The following is a 23,790-nucleotide window of genomic DNA, read 5'->3' as shown; positions in this document are numbered from 1 at the left end:
AGGTGAATGGATAGCAAACATGTCCTGATGCTGGCTTCACAATTATATGAAATGGTGTAATCTGTGTAAATGTCAATTTGTTTAGTTCTTGGTTCATACTGTCTTTCTGCTGCTATTGCCCCTAAATAACAAAGGTGCCTAACTTTGTGAATTTCAGAGTCCAATTAAATGAAAGAACTGTTTGGGTGCTGTTAGTAAATATTCGCTAACACTGATGACAATGAGAGCTATGTTAATAAGATAACACACTTCAATTTCCAAGAGGGGGAAAAAGACACTCTTAGTTTTTCAAGCATCTGCTTAAAGATAGCATAGCAAATGACCTATCACAACTGTGCTGAAAACTCACAGATGGAACATTTTTGTTGGTATATCATACGTGACTATGATCTGTGTACAAAGATCATTGAGCACCACACACTTTGAACTCTGTTTTTCTGTTGCTGTGGAACATTTTCATTTATTTGTCCTCTAGCCCATTTCTGTAGAATTGGAGAATAGACAGTGTAGCTATATGATCAGAATTGGGGGTAGCCTGTGTCAGCGGAGGAGAAGGAAGCTGATGCAGTTGTCAGTCTGGAATTGTGCCTGATATTCACACTCAAATTCTAACTGAGCTAACTGACCACAAATCAGACAAAAGCTTACAGCATAAAAAGACCTGAAATGGTTGAGAAACATAAGAGAAAAGCCGGATTATTTTTTTTAATATTTAAATATCTATAAATTATTGCCCAAATTATTTTTTCATTTTAGTGTAATGAGTGGCTTTCCCCTCTATTTCTTACAGTTTTAAGAATTTGTAATGAGTCAATATTTATGAAAATTAACAAAATACCATTTTCTCAGTTAAGAAACACTAAAATTTTATACTCAGGGCATTCAAAAGGATAAAGGAAAAGTGCAAAATAATTTTTAAATGCACAAAAAACTGCTGGGTTTAACAATAATCATAGAGCTAACCAAGTAGTTAACAACTGGCTCTCCATAAAAATACATTTATTTATATAAAGAATGCATAGCCCATGATTTACAAATAATAAAATATAAATATTCTTTATTGTAATTCTATTTAATCAATTGATTCTCACAGAATCAATTATTAAAAGACTTTTGTCTAATTTTTGTATCTATCACCAACTTCTGGTTGCAATTGATAGATGAGTGTAGTTAGATATGAATACTGATTGATATTTTCATTTAAGTAAATGGGTAAAAGGAAAATGAAATATCAAAAACATGTTGAAACTTCACTCATTCATCAATGACATGAATGACTTCTCTCCTAAGTAGAATAATAATTTTTGATGACTAGAAGAATATTCACGTTTTTGTGCTATTCACAATGTAAAAGGTACAGAAATGATATAATTTTAATTTGCATTTTTCACATTTTTTCCATCGCTCTTCCATTGCACAATCTACAAAACAATAAATGGATAGCCCTGATGTGTGGTATTTGCCAATTTCTGTGGAGTAAATAACTCCACCACGGCTGGCAAGTAAATATAATTTTATTTCAATATAATATTTATGGGAATAACTCAAAGTACAAAATAAACATACAAGCAAAAGCAAAACAGCTCTTATGATAACCATCAAAACAGTGTAAAACAGTAGTGTTAGAATTTCACTGTTTTGATGATTATGGTGACATTTTTAAGATTATTTAAAAATCAAAATGGAGTAACTATGATTCAGGCATCCAAAATGGAGCCGGGTTACCATTGTAGATGTGGTTTCAGACCCATTCCTGCATCACTGAGAACTTGAATTTTCTCTAAACTGTATCAAACTGAAGGACACCACCAGCCATTTTCAAAACAATATCTGCTAGCAGCTGCTAGCTGCAACCTTGTAGTTTCAAAGTCCCACTTCCACCTTTGCAACTATGTAATCATTTCAGACCCCAAACAAATCCTTGCTTAACAAGCACCCTTAGTTCTTGCCAGCTCCAGTCCTAATTACTGACAAACAACTATGGAACCTTGTAGTTTTTTTGCCGTTGTAAGCCTTCCCCATTTTGTAGTCCTAGCAAACACAATTCAAGTGCTTCTTAAATCTGTTGTCTCCCAGGCTGCAGTCTTAACAAACCCCAAATAAATTCCTCTTTATTTCAATCAGGTCTCCGTTTCTGAAAATTTGGTTACCATTACAAGCAATATTTTCACCCATATGTCCTCAAAACTTTGGACAAATGAATGCAGCTTATATAATACTCTGACATATACTCCTTTACACATGCATAGTTCTATTATTCAAGAATTCTAAGGTAATTGATTTTGCTACTCTATACAAAACACAAATTTGAAAATTGGAGAACTAAATGATTACCAAGAATAACCACAAAAATAATATTTAAAAAATCTTTGCATGTGGCAAATTTGTATTTAATATTTTGGCAAGCATCTTGTGGTTTTTTAAGTATTACACAGACAATATAAAGGTAGTCTTTATTAAAAGCAAGGGCATATATGATAAATTATAAATGTTTTTACTTTTTAGGCAATACTAATAAAAGCTGTACAATGAAGACTTTCTTGAATTAATGATTTTATTTTATACTTAGAAAATTAAATCACACCCACATAGATTTCTGCAAGGGTTAAATTCAAGCCTAGATTAAGAAGCAAATCAGAGAAGAAAAAGATTTCATTGAGCAGGTCCTTTGAGGCTTCCATAGAAAGGGAAAGGTGCATGGTTAAGAGTGGAGGCACTGGAAGGAAGCTGGCCAGGGTTTGAATGTGGTTCTGCCACTTATTAAAAACAGGACCCTGAGGGCTTCCCTGGTGGCGCAGTGGTTGAGAGTCCGCCTGCCGATGCAGGGGACACGGGTTCGTGCCCCGGTCCCGGAAGATCCCACATGCCGTGGAGCGGCTGGGCCCGTGAGCCATGGCCACTGAGCCTGTGCGTCCGGAGCCTGTGCTCCGCAACGGGAGAGGCCACAACAGTGAGAGGCCCGTGTACCGCAAAAAAAAAAACAAAAAACAAAAAAAAACAAACAAAAAAGAAAAAAACAGGACCCTGAAAAACGTCACTAACCTTCTCTGAGTTCCAGTTCCTTCATGTGAAAAATTAGGATTAAAAGTAATAGGCATTAACTGTATAAACGCATGTAAAGTATAGCAGTAAACATCATTTTTTTTAATCTCGCATTTCTTTTACCATTTGAAAGGAAACCCACCCTTCTTGCCAGGTTGCAATGGACTCTGCCTCTTAACTGGAAACTTTAAGAGATGCTAACTGGAACAGTAGCAATTGGTTTTTTAATACACATTCTTACTTATTACTTGTTTGCTGTCTGTGCTTCGGGCCTGAGCCAAGCACACGCCTCTACCCTATGATGCTTTTCCTGCTTACTACCCTTTTCCTTTCCTAATCCCATATTCTGAGTATATAAGTATACATTTTCAGTGCAATCGACTCCATTATCTTCTTTCTCCCTCCCTTCCTCTCCCCTCCTTTCTTCCCTCTCTGACTTTTAAGCCTCAAGTTACTATCCATTTCTTCTAGTAAATTGTCCTTGATAAATGTTATAGAAAATTTTCCAGAAATACCTGTGCCAACACTTATTTCTCTGTCCTGGTATTTACACAAAAGTCACACTCTCTTGATGTTCTGATGGTATCTAGAATTCAGGAGAATAAGTCCAAAAGACATCAAACACCTGCTGTGACTATTTCCCGTAAATCCTATCCTAGAGTGCACTCATAAAAGCTCTCACGTTTCCATTAAGATGGTCTACAAGAGAGCTCTGCAAATGGCTGATGCTAATGAGATCATAGATATTTTTAAAGCCTGATGTGGTCAATCAAAGGGGAGGCAGCTGACAAGACACCCTCTTCTCTGCAGCTCTGAAGCACTTCCTGCGGGGAAGTGGGCCTGGCTGGGAGGTGCCACAATGCCCAGCCTTACACCCTCAGTCATAACAACGTCAGCAACTCTTCTTCCCTGTTCCTTTTACTCTAAAAAGAAAATGTCATTCAGAAAAAGACTAAGTGCTTCAGCTTCAGAAAAACCTAAGAGGACAAAATTCTGACTATCTGCTCTGCAATTTAAACACAAAGGAAAGAGTTAGTCAGCCAATACAGCTTATTTACTTTGAACCCAACCCATGTAATATTTACTGAGTGTCTCTCATTTGAAATGGAATCTAATTAACAGTAGATTATACTATATTTCCTAAACAGTTAGGAGATGTTTTCAGAAGTCTGAGAAGTGATGCTCGAATGAGAAAGACTGTTAATGCTGTTTTCAACAATAATTATGGGAAACAATATGATATAACAATACAGAAGTACAGGTTCCAGAGTCACACTGATATAAAGACTAAAAGCTGGCCCCACTACATATTAGCTTTGTGATTCTGGGCAGCTACTTAAAATCAGCATCAGATGCTTCATAGGTTATGCTAATTAAGATAACATACATAAAATGTAAGTGCAGTCCCTCGCACTGAGTGTTTAATGAAAGTTCAATAAATGGCAGCTAGTACTGCTATGACTATTATTCTGAACCCTTATGACTTTTTAGGACTAATGCCAGCAAGAGTGGAGAATATACTTTGGAAATTCTTACTTCCATAGCTGTTGTGTTGAATCTCATGATATCCTCTGAATAATGTTCCAATGCCTAGGCCAGGAGTAGCAAACAGGTAGTTAGTAAACTGAATACAACCTCAAGAAGAATTTCATTGGATTAGACAGGTTTATTGTTATTATTGTTACCATTAAGTCTAATTCCTTTTAGGGAGGTATACTCTAGATCCGCCATACCTTCATGTCATACACCTGGATGCTTTCTCACAGTTCTATGACTTGCCTGGTTCTGAAGATATTTGGATTTGCATCTCTAATCTATATCTTTTCCAGACTTCTCTCCCAGCCTACCAAAACCACAGCTATCATGTGTCTCCTTCCCTCTGGAGAGTTATTCTCTGCATAGGTAGTTTTCCAAAATAACTGTTAATAAAATTTGTGTTGTCCCTCATTGGAACCATTATCATCATCATAGCTAACACTTCTTGGGCACTTACTAAATATGAAGTACAATGTAAAGCATTTTTGCCTATATCGCCCATTTAAGCCACCATTAAACTTATAATGTAGATACTATTTTTTATTGGTATTTATAGATGAGGAAACTAAGCATCAGAGATACTACCTTACTTGCCCCTGAGTAGACAATCTTTGATGAGAATATAAGCAATTTGAGTATAGACATTACATTTTTAACTACTAGATAGACTACATAGGCCACCTATATGTGGAATTTTTTTTTTTTTTTTTTTTTTTTTTTTTTTTTTTTGCGGTACGCGGGCCTCTCACTGCCACGGCCTCTCCCGTTGCGGAGCACAGGCTCCGCGCCCATGGCTCACAGGCCCAGCCGCTCCGTGGCACGTGGGATCTTCCCGGACCGGGGCACGAACCCGTGTCCCCTGCATTGGCAGGCGGACTCTCAACCACTGCGCCACCAGGGAAGCCCTGTGGATTTCAATAGACATTCCAAAGGAATCATCCCAAAGCGATTACATTAATGGTGGGAATTCCAATTATGTGGTAGAAGATATTTTAGGACAGAAAAGCCTCTTAAAGTATACTGCCTAAATGCCTGTACATTCTGTGGACAAGTAGGGTTGACCCTATCAATATTAAAACACAATTAGCACATAAATGAGACAAATGTAGATATTTAGTTTTATAAATAACATTCCATGGCTTCAAATGACTATGCATTTTAAACATATTCCAGATAAATCATTCCTTCCAATGCATCATTCTTTTGCAGCTTTCTTTAGAAATTTTTAGTTAGAATATTCCTTTGTGGTAATGAGATGTTCTGGAGTGTTCACTTATACATCTCAGATAAAGACAGCTTTGAAGATAATTTTTAAAATTGTAAGTACATGAATAGTCTATTTATTCTCCAACATTTCACTGTCAACAGAACAACATACACAACTCCTTATTCCAACCATCATTACTTAATTTTACTCAGTCCTTATGAAACTGTCTTTTTTACAGTTCTAATGTACTATTCTTTGAGTGCATTATCTGTTTAATCAAGACAGCCCAAAATGTCATCAATTAAAATAACCCACATGATTGTCTTCTTTTTGGGGGGTGGAACCTACAAACTAAAAGCACCAGATGGAATATTCTATTGGACTTGTATATAGGTACACTAATAGTACACAAGCATAAACACTGAAAACACAAAGATGTCCTCAAATACAGTGCTATAAATAACTCAAGCAAAAAAGACTACCAGAGGCATATTATATTTGGAGGGAAAAAGGATTATCTGAATCTTATGCAATTTAAAATACCTTAAAATCAATCTATTTTCACATTTTTCAAATGAAAAAACATGTTATAATCACGGTCAGAGCTACTTGTAACAGAACTAAAACTAGATTGAGGATCTTCTGGCTCCTTGGTTGTGGCTTTTTCAGTTACAACAAATTGAAGGAATTTGCAGTAGAGTCTCATTCTCACAAATTCACCTGATGCACTAGGGAAAGCAAAATCATAGCAAACCTAAATATTTTTCTTTTACAATAGCTCCCACACACAAGCAGCTACTTTACTGATAAATAAAGAAACAATGTTCTATATTAACACCATAGAAGAGGCAAAAATGTTATGTGGGATTTACTGTATATACACTATAACAGTGTATAGTGTTAATATTTTGCATACTTATTTTAGATTGCTCCTTTTAAAATATAAGTGAAAGTGAGAAAGTACAGCTAAAGCAGCCACCACCCCTTCTTATATCCTTTCTCTCTAGAGGAACCAATCCCCACATTGTTGTGTATCAGCCCTTCCTATGTATATTTTTACTTCCATAAAATAGAGTGTTGTCTGTGTGTTTTAATTATGTAAGTACTGTCTTATTTGCAACTTGTGTATTTCACTCAACAGTGTATATATATATATATACACACACACACACACACACACACACACACATGTACGTTGTATACATATATATAAACCTGACTCTTCAGTTCAATCTGTTATCCAATATTTATTAAGTGCCTACTAGATACTAGGCATACAAAGACTGAGTTCCTGCCTTTGATGAGCTTACACTCATTCCTTTAAAACTCATTTTGACGGCTCTGCTTAAAGGTAGAATGTAAGGACATGCAGATAAGGACAAATAGGAAGGTAGCATTCACAGTGAAGGCAAGGTGATCTGTTGAATATGAGGCAGGAGGTGGAGGGACTTGATGAGTCTGATGAACACTCTGCTCTTTGAGATAGAAAAGAAAACGACCGTGGGCACCTTAGGAGGATGTTTTGTGGCAGTAACAGGCAGCTGAGTTTGAAAACATACAGTTTCGTCATTTTCTCCAAAACTTCCTTAAAGTGTTCGGATGTTTTGAATAAAAAGGGAATATGGAGTGAAGGATATGGGAGGAAAATGGTTGAGTCCAAGACTCCAAAAAAAAAAAAAAAAAGCTGAAATAATGGAGCGATTGTAAAGGGTTGAGTGGAAAGATATGTAAAGACAAGACGTGGGTGTTATGTTGGGGGAAAACAGGATGAGGTGAAAAAAATGGGTAGGGGGAGAAAGGAAGTGGAAGGAAAACAGGTTATGGTCTGAGTTTGGAACACTGAAATTTGATATTTCGGTAATAGAGCTGTACTAGTTTATAGAACCATCCTGGGTGAAGCGGTGGACGTAAGCAGCTATATGGAGTGGAGGTAAAGGACGTGAACGGAATGGAAGACTCCAGAATACAGGTGGTCAAGGAAACATGAGGCTAATGGTTCAATGAGCCATCACATGGCTACTGACATCATGGCTTGGTGGGCAAAACTGAGATGGAAAGAAGTTAGAAAACCATTGCCAAAGGTTTTGAATGTTGGTGAAATACCAGGAGATTCAGGCAAAGAGGATGAGTATCATGAGAGACGTGGTAAAGTGTTCATGGAGAAAGAAATATTTGATATGAGCCTTGTAGCAGGTACATAACTTTATAGTTAGAGATTGAGAGGCAGAGTAGAAGACATTTCAACCTGAAGGATGGTCTAAGTAAGGTCAGAGGAGGCAGCAATGGTTGACTATTTCTGATTTATCATACTGGATCTCTCAGGTCTCTCAGATGAAATGATCTGAAAATAATTCCACTGTACCAGCCAACGGCTTTTATAGTACATTCAAGTGAGTATTTTCCAAATGGACCACTAACTCGTATCTATTTCCTCCACTCGTAATTGTGCCAACTACTTAAACTCCCACATTTCCACTAAACTAAACTTAATACTTAATGACTCAACTGGTCCATGTCTGGTGTTCAGATAGGGACATGACCTAGTATAATAGATCTGCAACTGGTTCCAGGTCTGATCTCACAAGGCTAGGCTATTTGGTTCTTTTCCAACATAAGGAGCTGCAGAGTCAGAGTCTGGAGATGTCTTAATTTAATAGCTCATCAGAGGTGCCTTGACCTACGCTGCTTATCTTTTCCCACTTGGTGTCTGCTCTAACTTAAGATGCTATTTTGATCCTTGTTCTTAGAACCATATTATTACAGGGTAGTAAGGAGCTTTTGAGGGTCATGTGGTCCTAAGTCCCGCGCAAAGACTTCCCTAAAATTTCTATGTTCAGTTTCTGCCTTAACACTCCTCCATTGTTTCAAAAATCACTGATCTAGGGATAGATTGCTATGTTTGTCTTTGCTATAGTAAGTTCTCAAATTAATACCACAATGCTGAGCAGACATGATCTGTCACTGTATCTCTGAGTTGTATTTATTACTTGTAGTCTATCATTTTGACATGTCTGAAAGCACCTACCACAGAGACTGTAACATAAGATACACTACATTTGTCAAAACTGAATCTAGATTTTCAATGCATTTTAACTGCTCGGTAAAGAGAATAGATATGTTTCGGTCATACTTCCACTACAAAGTTTCATGTCAAGATCTGATTTCTTTTGATTTTTTTGTCTCTAATCCCACTATGAAATGTGCAGTCATTGTGAGGGAAATGACATTGGAGGAAGACTGTGACTTGGGTGTACATGGCAGCGTATTTATGCCTGTTTATTCAGAGAGAAAAGAGAGGGAAGTAAGAAAGAAAGGAAGGAAGGAGGGAGGAAAACAGATTAAAATCTCAGCCATTGGATAAATTAATAATATATCTCTGAATGTTAATTTCTACTTTTATAAAATGGGTACAATAATGGCTCCTAATCACACAACAACTTTAGGATATCAAATGAACCCAAGAATGTGAAAGTGTAAATTAGAAACTCTTATCCCTATATAAGACATACACTACCTGTTTTCGTGTGCAATTTAGAATACCTATCATTTTGGCTTTTGATATTTCCACTTCCTAAATACTATATATTTATCTGTAGAAACACTCTGTTTCAGGAAAAATGTGTTCCTTTCATCATACAGCTTCTCATTACTCGTGTGAAGCGCCAGGAACCTTGAGAGGGCAGAAAAAAAAATCATTCCAGCTTCTCTGTAGCTCTCCTTTTGACAGCACTCAAGTACAGGCTGATTGGCTATAGAGCCACAGGGATTTGATGAAACAAAGTGTTCCACAGCAATACAGAATCCAGCTACTTCTATCTCAAGGGAAGTATAAGATATGACCTTGGTTCATTGCTGGTAAGTATGCTAGTTGCCTAGCAAAACTCAAAAGTCCAAGGTAAAAGCCATATGCCTTTACTGATTTATATTTCGAAGCTTTTACTATCATAATGTGATGTGCTGCAAGTTGAATAGCTTATAGAAAGCTTAGGATAGATGGAATTTTCTACTACCATAGCTGCTGACTTGTACCACACAGTTTTATCAATTCCTATATTTGCAGTGATAACAAAATGTTATGTTATACAATATGTTAATGCTTATAAAGCACTGAGTGCATCTGACATTTTAAACTTGAAAGATGAGCTCATGATGAGTGAGATTTAAATAACTGTATCTTAAAAGATCTCAGTGTGAAGCTAAATTTGGTTTCCTAATACTATACAAATTTGATAGTCATCAAAAATCCTTTTTTACTCTAAGGTAACTACTTTTTTTCTTGAAAGTAGAAAAATATATTAAAGAAATAAGATTCATCAATAACAATATTTCTAAAAATGTATGTTCATAGATTCATATGCAGGTAAGATCACTGTACTTTAGCTGAAAAAATAAATAAAACATTTTATAAAAATTTGTGCATCAATTTGGAGCTAGCAAATAATCTGAAATACATTTCTAGAAACAAGAAATCTTTTAAACTATTTCTTTTACATTGGTTAACATGTTCAGATCTTTTATACAGCAAATATTTGAGGGAGAATTTTTGTTTTTTGATTTTTGGGGTTTTTTTCTCTCACTTTTTCTTTTTTTCCTTCTCCATAATGTGAATATGGTGAACTAAACAGACTATTAAATCAAAAAGGCACTTTTTATTAAATCAATCATTTAATTATCTTTAAAAATCATGAAAAATCTCCACCAGATTTCATTTAATACAAAGTTAAATCAGCAATTTCATAAACTAACCATTGCCAACTACCACTGATAATAAATAATGAGTTGAAAATTTCAATAAATTCTTGGGCATCACAAAATATTTCTATTTTCTTCAACAGGAAAAATAACATCTGTTGGACATAACTCATAAAAACCCTTTACTAGTTAGCTGAAGTATTGCATGATTTAGCTGATCATGCCATTTGCTTACATAAACACAATCAGAACTACAGTTATCATTTTAGTTTAAATTTAAAATTTCTTTGTTGTGGGATGTATAAATATTAACTGAAATAAAAATTAATAAATATGAAAATTAATCTATCATTCTAATACTTCAACAAATCAAATCGTTTTCAGTTTTTAAAGCACCTTACCATTCTTTGCCATTATGATACAGAGACTTTCCCTGACAGTGTAGGTAAAATTTTGTGTTCTGCTTTTCTTAACATTATCTCCTGTCTTCATACCTATCATGTAAATTAATTAATTGTATAAGCTACCATAACTTAATGCATCATTTCCCCACTCTTAGACATGTTACCTTCCTCTTCCCTGCCCCAGTTCCCATTTTTTGTTATTTCCCTCAAGAACCAACATTTTCAGTTATGCACTTTTCCCCATGTTTTTGATGTTTCCCCCTTCAGATAAATTCTCTGAAGTACAGACTTATAGATATGAATAGCATTATGGCTCTTATATTTCCAAAGTGCTAAACAGACACTTTTATAAATTTCATTGCCATCAAAAGCAATATGGATGTATGCAAAATTTGTACTGCGACCTTCACCAGCACTTAGGTATTAGTATTTTCTGTTGAAGGGAGGAACACTAATTTCAAGGAGATGAAATTTCCATGATTTCATACTAATGAAATCTCATTAGTATTATTTTAATCTGTGTTATTACTACTGGTGTTACATGCTTCAAAATATTTGCTAATCATATTTCCTATCATGTAGATTATGTTTGGGGGTGTGTATCTTAATTTATATAAAAATTTATGTGTTTTTTTATTCGCTATTCAGACAGTAACGCTTTACCATATTAACTATTAACTGCAAATATTTTTTTTCCAATATAGATTATTTTACTTTGGGATTTTTGGGGATCAGGTATGTTTAATATTTTTATATAAATATGTTAAGTATTTTGCAATGTAACTTTTTTATGTTACTTCAACACTCAGATAACAATCCTACCAAATATGAAACTTCCCCTGTGATTTGATTTTTAAAAATATTTGTCTACTTAATCCATCTGAAATGTATTTTGGCAATGTTGTGAGATGTGTTATCTAAATTTTTCTTTTTCAAACTCTAATACCAAAACCATTTATTAAATACTCCTTTTCCCATTGTTTTATAATGCCCTATTCATATACACTTGTGTGTGTGTATATATATATATATATATATATATATATATATATATATATAAAATTCTTATCTATACTATGTTGAGATTTTCTCTATTTTCCTAGATCTAACATGGTACCGAAAATGTTAAACTATATAATTTTCTACTATTATTTGATATCTGGAGTGGCTTTTCAACATTTATGGCTTCTTTTAAAAAATATCCCTTTATTCTCATTAGCTTATTTTTCCAAATGGATTTTTATTATTCCATCACCTTCTAAGAAAATCCAGTTGAGGGTTTTATTGAGATTATCCTTTTATATTCATAAATTAATGTGGAAAGCTTTAACAGATTTACCTTTATAAATGTTTACCAGAAACATAACCTGTCTCTTCATTAATTCCAGTATTCTTTTCTAACTCACAATAAATCACATTTTAAAGATATGTCCAATATTACATAACTAAAGGGCAGAGTGAGATAATGGAAAAGGTGAAGGCTATGGGGTGGAACACATAAATATATGGACATATATATACGTGTGTGTGTGTGTCTATATGTATGTCTAGGCTTTAATCCTGTGTGATCTTGGGCAAGATGTTTAGCCTCTTTGATCCTCAGTCATTTCCTTCGTAAACTGAAAGTAATGGTACTTCCAGGATTGCTATAAAGAATAGGAATAATGTATATAAAACTACTGAATCACAGCATGTACCCAGTAAATGTTAGCTATGAGAATAATTTTTAATATAACATGCGCTTAGTACTTGACATTTTATAAAGTTCCTTCATATGTATTATCTCACTTGCTCTTTGATCTTCACAGAACCCTGTCAGATGATGATGTTGTTGTTATTATCACTGTTAATATTAAGGCCAAATAGGTAAACATATATCTTCTTTTGAATCAAAACACAAGCTCATTTCACATCATAATGATATATGTAAATGTATTTGAAGATCACCTACATCACACAAGAACCTTGTCCCTGAATATTTGATGATTTTTTCCTGTTATAATAAGTGTAGTTGCCCTTTCATTATATTTTCTATTAATTTTGCTTGCTTAAAGGAATGCTGTCGATTTTGTATGTTTGTTTTGTGTTCAATAGTTTTACTGAGTTCCTTATTACCTCTTAAAAATATGGTTAATTCTCTTGGTTTTCTGCGTTGTCACATTTCCAAAATAAATTTTATGTTATGGAATCACATATTAATAAAATCAGCTACTTAACTGAAAAATAAAAAAACTAAGACTAGTTATCTATCATATCATAATATATTAAAATCTTCCTGTTGTAAATATAAATTCAAGATTATTTAGCTATTAATAGTCAGTTTCCTTTAGCCTGTAGATTGTATTTCCTTACAAAATCTTCCTGTCAGTCCTTCAAACCTCACCTTGTCTGACAGGAAGGAGTGATGTTACAGTGTGGCAGAAAAAGGAAAAAGAGAAAGCATACACCTTTTTTTCCTTTGTGGGCTTTAAATATTATTCTTAAGGATAAGAGAATAAAGGGATGAGTGGAAAAGAGGTATACACTGCACTCGCACACTTGGGAGAGTTTTGCTGCTTTTTCATTTCTTAACGCATGGTTGGCTATGCTCTTTCCCACTGAACCTAGAACTTCCACTGCCAAATACATCCTCCCCACTTTATGTTTTCCTCCTAGAATATCATTTCAGCTATGGGAGGATACATATTTTTGTGCCTGGACTTGTCCTTCCCCATCTACTGTTGGAGTAGGGTGCTTCCTTTGAAAAGTAATAATAATAAAATGTCATTTTTTCCATTGAATCAGTTGGTTAACACTATCAAATAATCCACTCCCAAAAGCATTCTAAATAAAGGAACCCACTGATGCCTCAGAAATATTTCATTTTTACTTAATCATGTTTTGTTTTTAGCTCAACTGTAAAAACAAAAACAAACTAGTAATAAAAGTTAAAAAATGACCAAGATGATACAATTATTTTCACTGTAGAAGCAGACAATCGGTTTCAGGTATAGTTTCCATACTCACGGGGAAAATGATTAGAAGTGGATGGATTGACACTGTCCCCACTGTCAGCACTTTCACTGCTGGAAACTTCATCATCTGATTCCCGCACAGAGGAGCAGGGGGAGGAGCCGTCAACTTCTTCAAACTTCCTCTTTAAAATTCCACTCATCGCTGCAGCGCTGTCACATGTACCTGTAGCAGGAACGGGAGCAACGAAGCATTGAAATATCTGACCGCTGATGTGCAGCCAAGGTCCCGGAGTCATTTTTATGTGGCTTTTTATACATGAGCTGAGCTTTCCCTTGAAAGGATCACTAAGCAGTTTTTTAAAAAACATTTACAAATTAACAAAAATTAAATTAAATATGAGCAGTTGACCATTTGCTTACCAAAATGTATCAACTTTTTTAGACATAGTTCATTTTAATGCAATACCTTTATTCCTTTTTGTTGGCAAATTGAGAAAATCCACCTAAGTCCATAAGATTCTGTATCGAAAATAAACACCAATGTTCCCCAAAGTCCTAAATGATTGCTGGAAGGAACACATGTAAATATGCAAAAACTTCGTACTCAAGTTTTAAAATGTAAGAAACCTAATTAGCTGAGCACTATATGAAATCAGGTCTAAATTTTAGGTAGTTTCCATTGAAATATTACAATAAGGTGAAGTATGTCCCTATGACACCTGGTTGCTGAAGCTGCTGCTACTGTTTCGGAAACCTCCTAAGGCTAGTTAGTTGGGACATAGCACTAGTTGGGTGGGAAGAGTGAGGTGTGGGTAGTGGATACGGTTTCTCCTAAATCCTTTCTCTAGGATGAATGGGTTTTCCCCTTTCCTTGAGCTGCCCTTTCTCTACCTTCCCCATTTACCTTGACATATACACAGTCAGCTGAAGGGCATAAACTTTCCTTGCAGTGTAAGAATATTTTCAGGAATAACTTATATATAAATTAGCTTAGATATATGTGATGGTCTTACATTGTTAAATTAATTTAACTTAGCTGAAAGTATTGCTAAATTGATTCCATGCATTCTATCTTCCATCTCATTATGTCAGCTGATTTTAACTCTCTTTTGAGTTCTTAGTTACATTATCTAGGCACTGCCCTCAGAAATCTCTGTAATAACCCCTTCTCCGTGCAGATCACAGAGCAGGCAGCCTGACCAGATCTCCTTAGCTGGGCGAGTTTTCCAAATTTTAATTCAGTAGTTTTCAAGGTCTGCTACTGGGATTAGCAGCATAAGCATCACCTGGGAGGGAAATGCAAATTCTCTCTCTTTTTTTTTTTTTGCGGTACGCGGGCCTCTCACTGCTGTGGCCTCTCCCGTTGCGGAGCACAGGCTCCGGACGCGCAGGCTCAGCGGCCATGGCTCACGGGCCCAGCCGCTCCACGGCACGTGGGATCTTCCCAGAACCGGGGCACGAACCCGTGTCCCCTGCATCGGCAGGCGGACTCTCAACCACTGCACCACCAGGGAAGCCCCTAAATGCAAATTCTCAAGCCTCGTTCCAGATCTCCTGAATCAGAAACTCCCAGAGGGTAAGGCCTAGCACTCTGCTTTATGAAGCCCTCCAGGTGATTCTGATACATCCTCAAATTGGAGGGCCATTTGTCTAATTTCTAGTCTGTTCTCCAGTAGCTCCTTCCTTGGACTTTTCCTTCCTTGGACTTTTCCTTCCTTGGGTGTGTCCACACACCAGCCCTAGAGAGTTATATAACCCAGCACTCAATTCCTAGTCAAAATCTTCTTGGTCTGTCACTGGTGTGAATTCTATAAGTACAGTATTAGATGTCTGTTAAGTATCATTAATTTCAACTTACTCTACTCATCTATTCACGTGTTTAGTAACTGGTATGCATATGCTTGCCTCCTTGGGCGGAGTAGGGGATACAAAAAGGAGTAGAATGTGTTACCTGCTCCCAAGGAGCAAGCATCCACTATGCTGGGCTGCATGGAATTGAGAATAACCTGCAAATTCATGTTCTACTGCCTTGTTTTACTAATTTATGTCTTTTTCACGACTTATATTAACAATAGAGATAACTGATAGCAATAAGACGACACTACACTGTCTATTCTTTTGAGAATAAAATCTCTACTCTGACCGATTTCACCACTATTCAGATTAGCTTATTATTTTCTCCATCTTAAAGAGTGTGAAATGCATAAGATGTTCATGCATATCTGAGAGGGTGGAGAGAAAAACAGATATTTTAAGTAAAGTTCCTGAAAGAAAAGTAGGACAGGATATAAATTTTAAAATTGTTCACTTCAAACAAGATGCAAAGTAATTCATGAGGGAGAAACAGCAAGACAAAATAATACAAAAAGGAAATCCGTGTTTAAAAAGTACATTTTTATAATAAGATATTGCAATGGGAACAGTTAAAAACCATGTCCTTAAGCTCTACTTTCCCATCTGACCTCCCCCAGCTTCCTTAAGAAAGGCAGATTTCTCAAGGATACCCAACAGGCCCAAAGGAAACTATATTCAAACATGGCAAAACATGGTACGTGGTACTCTTCTCTTCCTTTCTCACCTCCTCAAGCACGAGAGGGGAAATTTTTGGAGGGATGATGAGGGAATTCAAAAGTCTCTTTTCCCTTTGTTATTACATTTGTACTGGCAAGACTTGAAGCAATGGAGTTGAAGGTTGGCTGTAATTTCTGTCTACATCTTTGAGACTGAAAGAGCCTGAGCTATTCCCAGGTCAAAGGGACAAAGGAACTGACTGTTTAAGGTGGGATTAGTATCTATGCTGGAAATTAAACATTCAAATAATTACAAGTGGGCATAACTTTAACTTATACCCATGAAACTGGTTAAGTGCTAAATGGCTTGTGCAGCAACCAAGCGAAACACCTGTCTAGTTTCACAGCCTTTAAAAAACATAGTGAGCATAACAAGATGTCATAACGAATTATGAGGGCCAAATGACCTATTGCTTACAAGTATATAAACCTTGATCAAGACCTAATAGTGGAATGGTAATGGGAGCATGTGGTTTTCGCCTACAGCATCTACACTAGCTCACTAGGAAAGAAAAGAATACAAGAATTTAGGAAAAAAAAATAAAAATAAAAGAAAGAAAAAAAAAAAAAAAAAAACAAAGAGATCCTTAAACAAATACTAAAAAAAAAAAAGAATTTAGGGAAAAGACCCTGTTAATAAAGGAGTTGTATATACTTGGTTTGCTTGTACCCTGTATTGGTTCTCTCAGAATTTGAGGACGACAATAGGTGGCTAGCTAGGTATAGATGCAAGTGAGCAGAATCAATGCTTGTCCTGTGGCTGCCATAGCTCCTTAAATAGTCATTTAATAATATATTTTTGTTCCCAAAGACGAGGCATAATTAAACTTGGTAGGTATGAAGCCAGTGAAAAAGTGGTCAACATTTCAAGTTGGCAAACAGCATCAAAGCTCAAAGAACAGAAGATAAACCTGAACAGGCATTAATTTACTCTAAATATGATAAGCTGAGAATCTAAGTCTCGTTATCAGCCATTTAAACACAGCTACCATTTTCCAATTCAAGAAACACATGTTAGTCAAGGGTATCACCATTTCTCATTTGGACTAGGACAGTCACATCCTAACTATTCTCTCCCATCCACTACTGTTTGCTTTCAATGGGTTTTCCAGGTTGGAGGAACAATGATAAATTTAAATTGCAAATGTGATCATGGTCAGCAGCTTAAAACTCTTAAGTGGCTTTGGATTACCTTAGGATAAAGTTCAAAATCCTCAAAATGGCTTATAAAGTCCTTAACAATATACTCTGGCTAACTCTGGCTAACTTCATCTTCTTTTTGAGCCATTGGCCTTTTTGCCAGTATTTCAGCACTAATAATAATTCAGTTTCTCTAACCTGCTTTTTCTCTCTGGAATCTAAGTCTTTTGATGTATGCATGATTCTTTCCGATCTACTTTTTGATTTCTTTTCCCACAGCACTTATCACCTCCTAAATCCATATTATTTATTTATGTATTTTTAGGTTTATTAATTATTTTTTTTTGTGGTACGCGGGCCTCTCACTGCTGGAAGATACCAGGGCAGGGATCTCTGAACTGATGTTCCAAGAGTCTAGAACAATGCTTTGTATCTAATAGAGGCTCGGTAAATATTTGTTTGATGAATGGATGAAACCCTTCTATTTCCATACTTTAATTATTTTGTCAGTGTCTATTTTCTCTGATAGACTAAAAGCTCCGTAAGCAGAATCATGTACATCTCATTCACCACTCTATCTCTCCTATCAAAATATCTGGCATATTTGATTAGATGAGAATTAAAATGAGATGAAATTGACCTCAAAGCGTCATATAATTTTTTTTTTTTTTGCTTGCAAGCAACCCAAAAGCCAATTCTAGCTAACTTAAGCACAAAGACATCTGTTGGAAAAATACTGAACTAGTTCATGCAATCTAAGATAGAGCTGAAATGAAAAACTGAGGAACTGCAGGAATAAGGACAGCTTCTGGGATTATGGTTGTAGAAATTCCATGATCCTTTTTTTTAGAGCACCATAGTTACCAGGTTTAAGCCCAACAACTTCTACGTCTCACAGTTCAAGTTTAATGTTCCAAAGCATGAGCAACCTTTTAGCCCATTTTGGGTCAGGTGTCAGCCCTGCGACCATTCGACTACGTGGCCAATAGACAAGGAGCCAGCCAATTTGCTATCACCTCAGAGAACCTCACTCAGAGGCTTCAATGAGTTCAATTGCATTTCAAAGCCAATATTCTTTCCTTGTCTAACACTGATTTATCTAATTTTTTCACTTATTAATATAGTCCGTTGTTGGGGAAGTTAGTAAAGTAGTCTTGTTCTGGCTTCAGAGGCGACTGGATAATGATGCTAAAGCTGACTGCATGCCTAACTGCTGAGCTACACCCAGGCCAGAATCAATAATAAACCCCTAGATAAGATAGAGCGTAAGTCATGGGACTTCTTTCACCTTGAGGGTCTGGCCAGCCCCTGGGGATCAAGAACATTCCAAAACTTATGAGTTAAGACCAAGGCATTTATGACAACAACCAGAGCTGCAAACCTGCAAGTAGGCTGATTGTTAGGGCCTGCGGCCTGGTGCTAAAAGCTGGGCTCCTTCGAGTGGCAAACTGAAGTCTCACCCGAGGGGTGGACCTTCTCAACTGGGACTCCAGATTGCTGTTCAAGGGACTTCCCAGCGCTCCTTGGACCTGGATGTAGGTGCTTCCCCAATTCGGTGATGTATATACCTCTGCCTTTACTATTCTTTCTTAGTTATACTATTCTTTCCTTAATTAGTATACTGTTATTTGTTAATTCAATAAACTCTCTCTAAATTCTTGTTTAACTGAGTGTAGAGAGGTTATTTTGCGAGCCAATCCTACAAACCTTGAAACCAAAAGTAAGGCTTTCGGCAAAACATCTATGAATTCAACACTTGGCCGGCTTCTCAGTTTGGGATTCCTCTTTCCCTACACCTAAGTGCCCTTTCTATTGCCAAATTCAATTAAGAACACTTTATTTTATTTTATTTTTCGTTTATTTTTATTTATTTTTTTTGCGGTACGCGGGCCTCTCACTGCTGTGGCCTCTCCCGTTGCGGAGCACAGGCTCCAGACGCGCAGGCTCAGCGGCCATGGCTCACGGGCCCAGCCGCTCTGCGGCATGTGGGATCCTCCCGGACCGGGGCACGAACCCGTGTCCCCTGCATCGGCAGGCGGACTCTCAACCACTGCGCCACCAGGGAAGCCCTGAACTACTTTATTTTAAAACTCTAATAAACATCGTGTAATTTTGGATACCTGTTATTCTTAATTATCATATACTATTTATTTCATATTTGTGTTAGATGTAAGAAGTCTCTGGACACATTTAAAGAAAGAGTAGTAGAAAAGTATAAATGTTTCCATTTCTCCTCAAAAAGATACTAATCAACTACACTAGATTTTCTATGGTTATAAGTAAATACAATTATTTTATTTAATATATTTCTGGAAAAAGTGTTGAAAACCAGAAGGCTGCAGGGTGAAGATAAGTAAGACACTGGATAAAAATGTACATTTTAATGCCTCTGGAAGAACTACTGAAGCTAAACTTTGGGTATTTGTTAGGACCTGGTTCATATCCCTCTCTTTTGACTGCCTAAAAATTTCATAGCTTTCCCAGGTAACCCATTGAGTTCTTACTATCCCATTTATATTCATCTAATGTTTAATCCTTTTTTCTTCTTACATTCTGTCCCTATTTCCCAATGTTTTGCTCTGCATTATAGGGAAATGACCACAGGAAAAATGCCTTAAGAGCATCATCAATCTCCTAGTTCTGAAGAGCAAGTTGTCTGATTTGGAGAAGAATCATTTTAGGGTTGCCAGATTTAGCAAATTAAAATATTTAGCAAATTAAAACAGGACACCCAGTTAAATTTGAATTTTAGATAAAAAAATAAATAACATTTGAGATATCATTTTACTTATTATTTGTTGCTTACCTGAAATTTAAATTTAACTGGGCAGCCTGCATCTCTTCTCACAACCCTAACTGGTGCTCTTGGTGAGAAAGTAGAATGACTATAAAATCAACAAAACATCTACGTAAAAAAATGCCACCTACCAACTGGAAATACCATACGTGAATATTCCTGTCCTTTACCAATCAGACAAAACCCAGTAAATAAAATATGTAAGGTTATTAGGGTGAATCAAGAGTTTATCAAACTATTGAAAAAAAGGTGAGGGGGTGGGAGACGGTTAATAGGCTTAGGGCAGGCATGGCCTGTCACTGACACAGGAAAAAATTAATTTCAAAGGAAGTAATTCTGGCATGGCAAGAATTTCCTTATATGGTAATGAGGAGGTCTTTTTGGTGAGATGCTGTTTCTTCCCTGGCCTGATACAAGAAAGGGTGGTGAGCTGTGAGTTCCTGGTTCATTTGACCTGGCAGGTCCTTAGTTCCAATGGAGGCTGCTTAAACCGGGAGCTTTACATGGTCCTCTCTCAGGAACAAGGGGGGTGTCTAGAGCCCCTCTGTTCACTTTTACCTGGGAGTCTGCGTATATCCTTTGCATTGCTTGCTTGCTAGTTTTGTAGTTGATCAAAATGAGAGCAACCTTTAACTGCAAAGGTCATTAACAAACACCCTTCTGCCTTGGCGATATGGCATACATCAAAGGAGCATGTTAACTGCATTATAACCTGACATGAAGGACGTTTCTTCATGATTTGTCAAAGAACAAAATCATCTATTTTACATCTTCATCAAATTCTTCCAGCAAGCACAAAAAGCTAAGAAACCATGACTGTTCTCTCCCAACGACTTTGATAAGCTCAGGCTGTTCGCCTTGAACAGGAAACACCAGTGTCAGGATTAAGTTGCATAGAAAAAGAAGCTTATTCTTCTTTACTTTCATGCAGAATGGAAAACAATTTTGATGTTTCTTCTGGTTGCTTCACCAAATTCAAATGATGAGATGAGAAGTACTGCAAACAAGTTGATGAAAATACTGGTGTGTGGCTCATCTGTGATAGCAGGTGGGAGAAGTTGAGTTGGCAAAAGCAAGATTATTCACAATGTCACACTTCATCAACCAGATTGTCTACAGGGCTAGAGAGAGGATGAAGAGGACAGTTGCTCAATTGGTGGTGTGTAGGTTTTATTCCAATACTCAACAAAAGAGAGCTTGGCTAAAAAAACATCATACTGTGTTATTTTTATTTTCTGGTGGGATATCATTAGTTATCCAGATGTGTTCCTAACTATCAGGATACAATTTTAAACGAGTTAATTTATATTCAATCCTTTTCCTCCTCAAATTTTTTACACCATGAATTTGAGTAATCTTTGTTCTGCCCTAACACTCACACTGCTACTGCCCTTACACTGTTATGTTAATCAAACACTGACTATTGGCTAAAGTTTCTGCTAAATAAGATAATCATTATCTTAAGAAGTTGGCATCAGATTTCAATGCCTTGAACACTTATCACGCCACAGGTCTCAGAATGCTTATGCATTGCTCTTAAAAAAAAAAAAAAAGGGATAACTTCTTTCACAATACTAGGGCTATTTCTGCCTTAACCCATTTGGCAAGAAATTAACCTATCTGCCGCCAAGAAGATAGGGATTTGGCAATTAATTCACAAGATAAAATCCTGCAAGGTGTTTCCATGGGGCACCACCAATGTGAAAAATGCTACTGGTGGCTTGCCAATTCAAGAAGTACAAGTTAGCCAAATACACTTCTCTTGTCTAGGTGTCTGCTTAAGCCAAAAATGCTGGGAGCACTCTTGTCTAATGAATATTTTTGTTGGAGAAATGATTGTAGGGTTCCCCAATTATGTATGAATTCCTTGTGCCGGAGTTGCCCATGACCTTGAGTTAGAGGTCTGAGTTACGTTATGTGCTTTGGATTTCGACAGTTTTGCAGCTTGATGATTTGCAGTTTGAGAATTTGATTAAAGAAATGAGTGCTTATCCCTGAAAACAGTGCACAAATGCACGTCATTTACCCATGGATTCTCCATCAAAGGTAGGTGCCTCTAACTGTCCATACCTCTTCCCTCACTGTGTGCAAACTGCAATGGCTAAATTGATTTATGCCCTGCTGACAAACGGATGGAAGGCTACTCCACTTACTAATGGTAAAGGGGTTCTTTATGAATGTCTGGCTGGGGAGACCCCAAGAAGCTTTCCATATTACCTGTCATTGGGATTAGGATCCATATAAGATACCCAGAACTTGGTTTTTAATGCCTCTTAACCCTAAACATTGTTCATTACTTGTTATTTGTCAACATGATATAGCAGAATACATGTGAACTGAAAGCCAAAAGTCCTTCCCCAACGTTAACTTTCAGGACGTGTTTTCAGTTAGCAAGAGCACAGAGACCCAACCAAGAACATGATAAGGCTTTTAAAACTGTTGAAAATTGATCAAGTGTCTGTTGTCCTATTTTTCCTACCCCAACGACAAAAGTACCAACGAAAAATTTATTTGATGTGCTTGCTATTACGACTAAAAAGGAGTATTTAGCTAGCCTAGTTTCCTGGAAGATTGGCAAGACTTACCACATTAAGGAAAAAAAAAGACCACACAGACATGGAAGAATTTAGAATTACTACTGCAGCACTGGAAGATAACGTATTTTTTTCTCCTTAGCACTTAAGAAGTTTCTCTTCAGTCTTTTAGAAAGTTTCTGACTAAATAATAAAGTAGTCAGTGTAGCTCAAAAGGTATGTAAGAAATATGACATCCTTTTCCTTCAGAAGAATCATTAGAATAGTCTGAAGTGAAAGGATATTTAAAAACACTTCCCTCATAAAGTACTCTAAAGTGGACATCAGAATAAAATATGGTCAAGCTTTAGGACTATACCCATCTAAGCACTGGGATCCTGCCAAAGATACTGTGCAAAAAAATAAAGAAGATTTAAAAAATTAGAGTAAGTAGAAGAAGGTACTTTGGATGTTCTTTAAAATGATTACTACCTTAGGCAAGATATAGATTTCTACTATCTAAGGCAGAGAACAATAGTTATTCAACCTTCAGCTGACATCACATTAAGCAGCAATTAGTAAAAATAATTTAGAGAGTAAGATTAAATACTTGGATTTTCAAGTCTCAGTGAAGGTTCTACTGGCATAAATTAAAACTGGTTCACAATAGAAATAAATCACACCATGCTCATACAATCTTTTAAAACTTGGAAACCCACTATTTAGAAAAGTTTCATCATTCAAACAAGTTTCACAAAAGCAGAGTCATGATATTCCTCCCCAACCAATTTATCCGACACTTGTTACCAATGTATAGTTATCACTTCTAGGTATGCTACTATTATAATAATTTTTAAGTAAAAAAATGTAGGTATATTTTCTAAATTTCTTCTGAAAAACCTTGTGGCTAAATCAATTGATGTAATATTTCTAGA

General features: G+C 36.3%; 1 protein-coding gene across 6 annotated transcripts in view; it reads right to left on the bottom strand.

Moving 5' to 3' along the window:
* Positions 1-23,790, bottom strand: part of CSRNP3 (cysteine and serine rich nuclear protein 3) — a 189,224-nt gene that overhangs the window by 56,949 nt on the left and 108,485 nt on the right. For all 6 annotated transcript variants that reach the window (XM_079925138.1, XM_079925137.1, XM_079925139.1 and 3 more), the window contains one exon: positions 13,888-14,058. In XM_079925138.1, coding sequence (XP_079781264.1) covers positions 13,888-14,035 — 148 coding nt within the window. In that variant the 5' untranslated portion in view covers positions 14,036-14,058. The remainder of the gene's footprint in view (positions 1-13,887; positions 14,059-23,790) is intronic.

This window comes from Stenella coeruleoalba, assembly GCF_951394435.1.
Source record: "Stenella coeruleoalba genome assembly, chromosome: 6".
Lineage (NCBI taxonomy): Eukaryota > Metazoa > Chordata > Mammalia > Artiodactyla > Delphinidae > Stenella > Stenella coeruleoalba.
The sequence above is the reverse complement of the archived record's forward strand: the minus strand, read 5'-3'. Positions and strand labels throughout refer to the sequence as shown.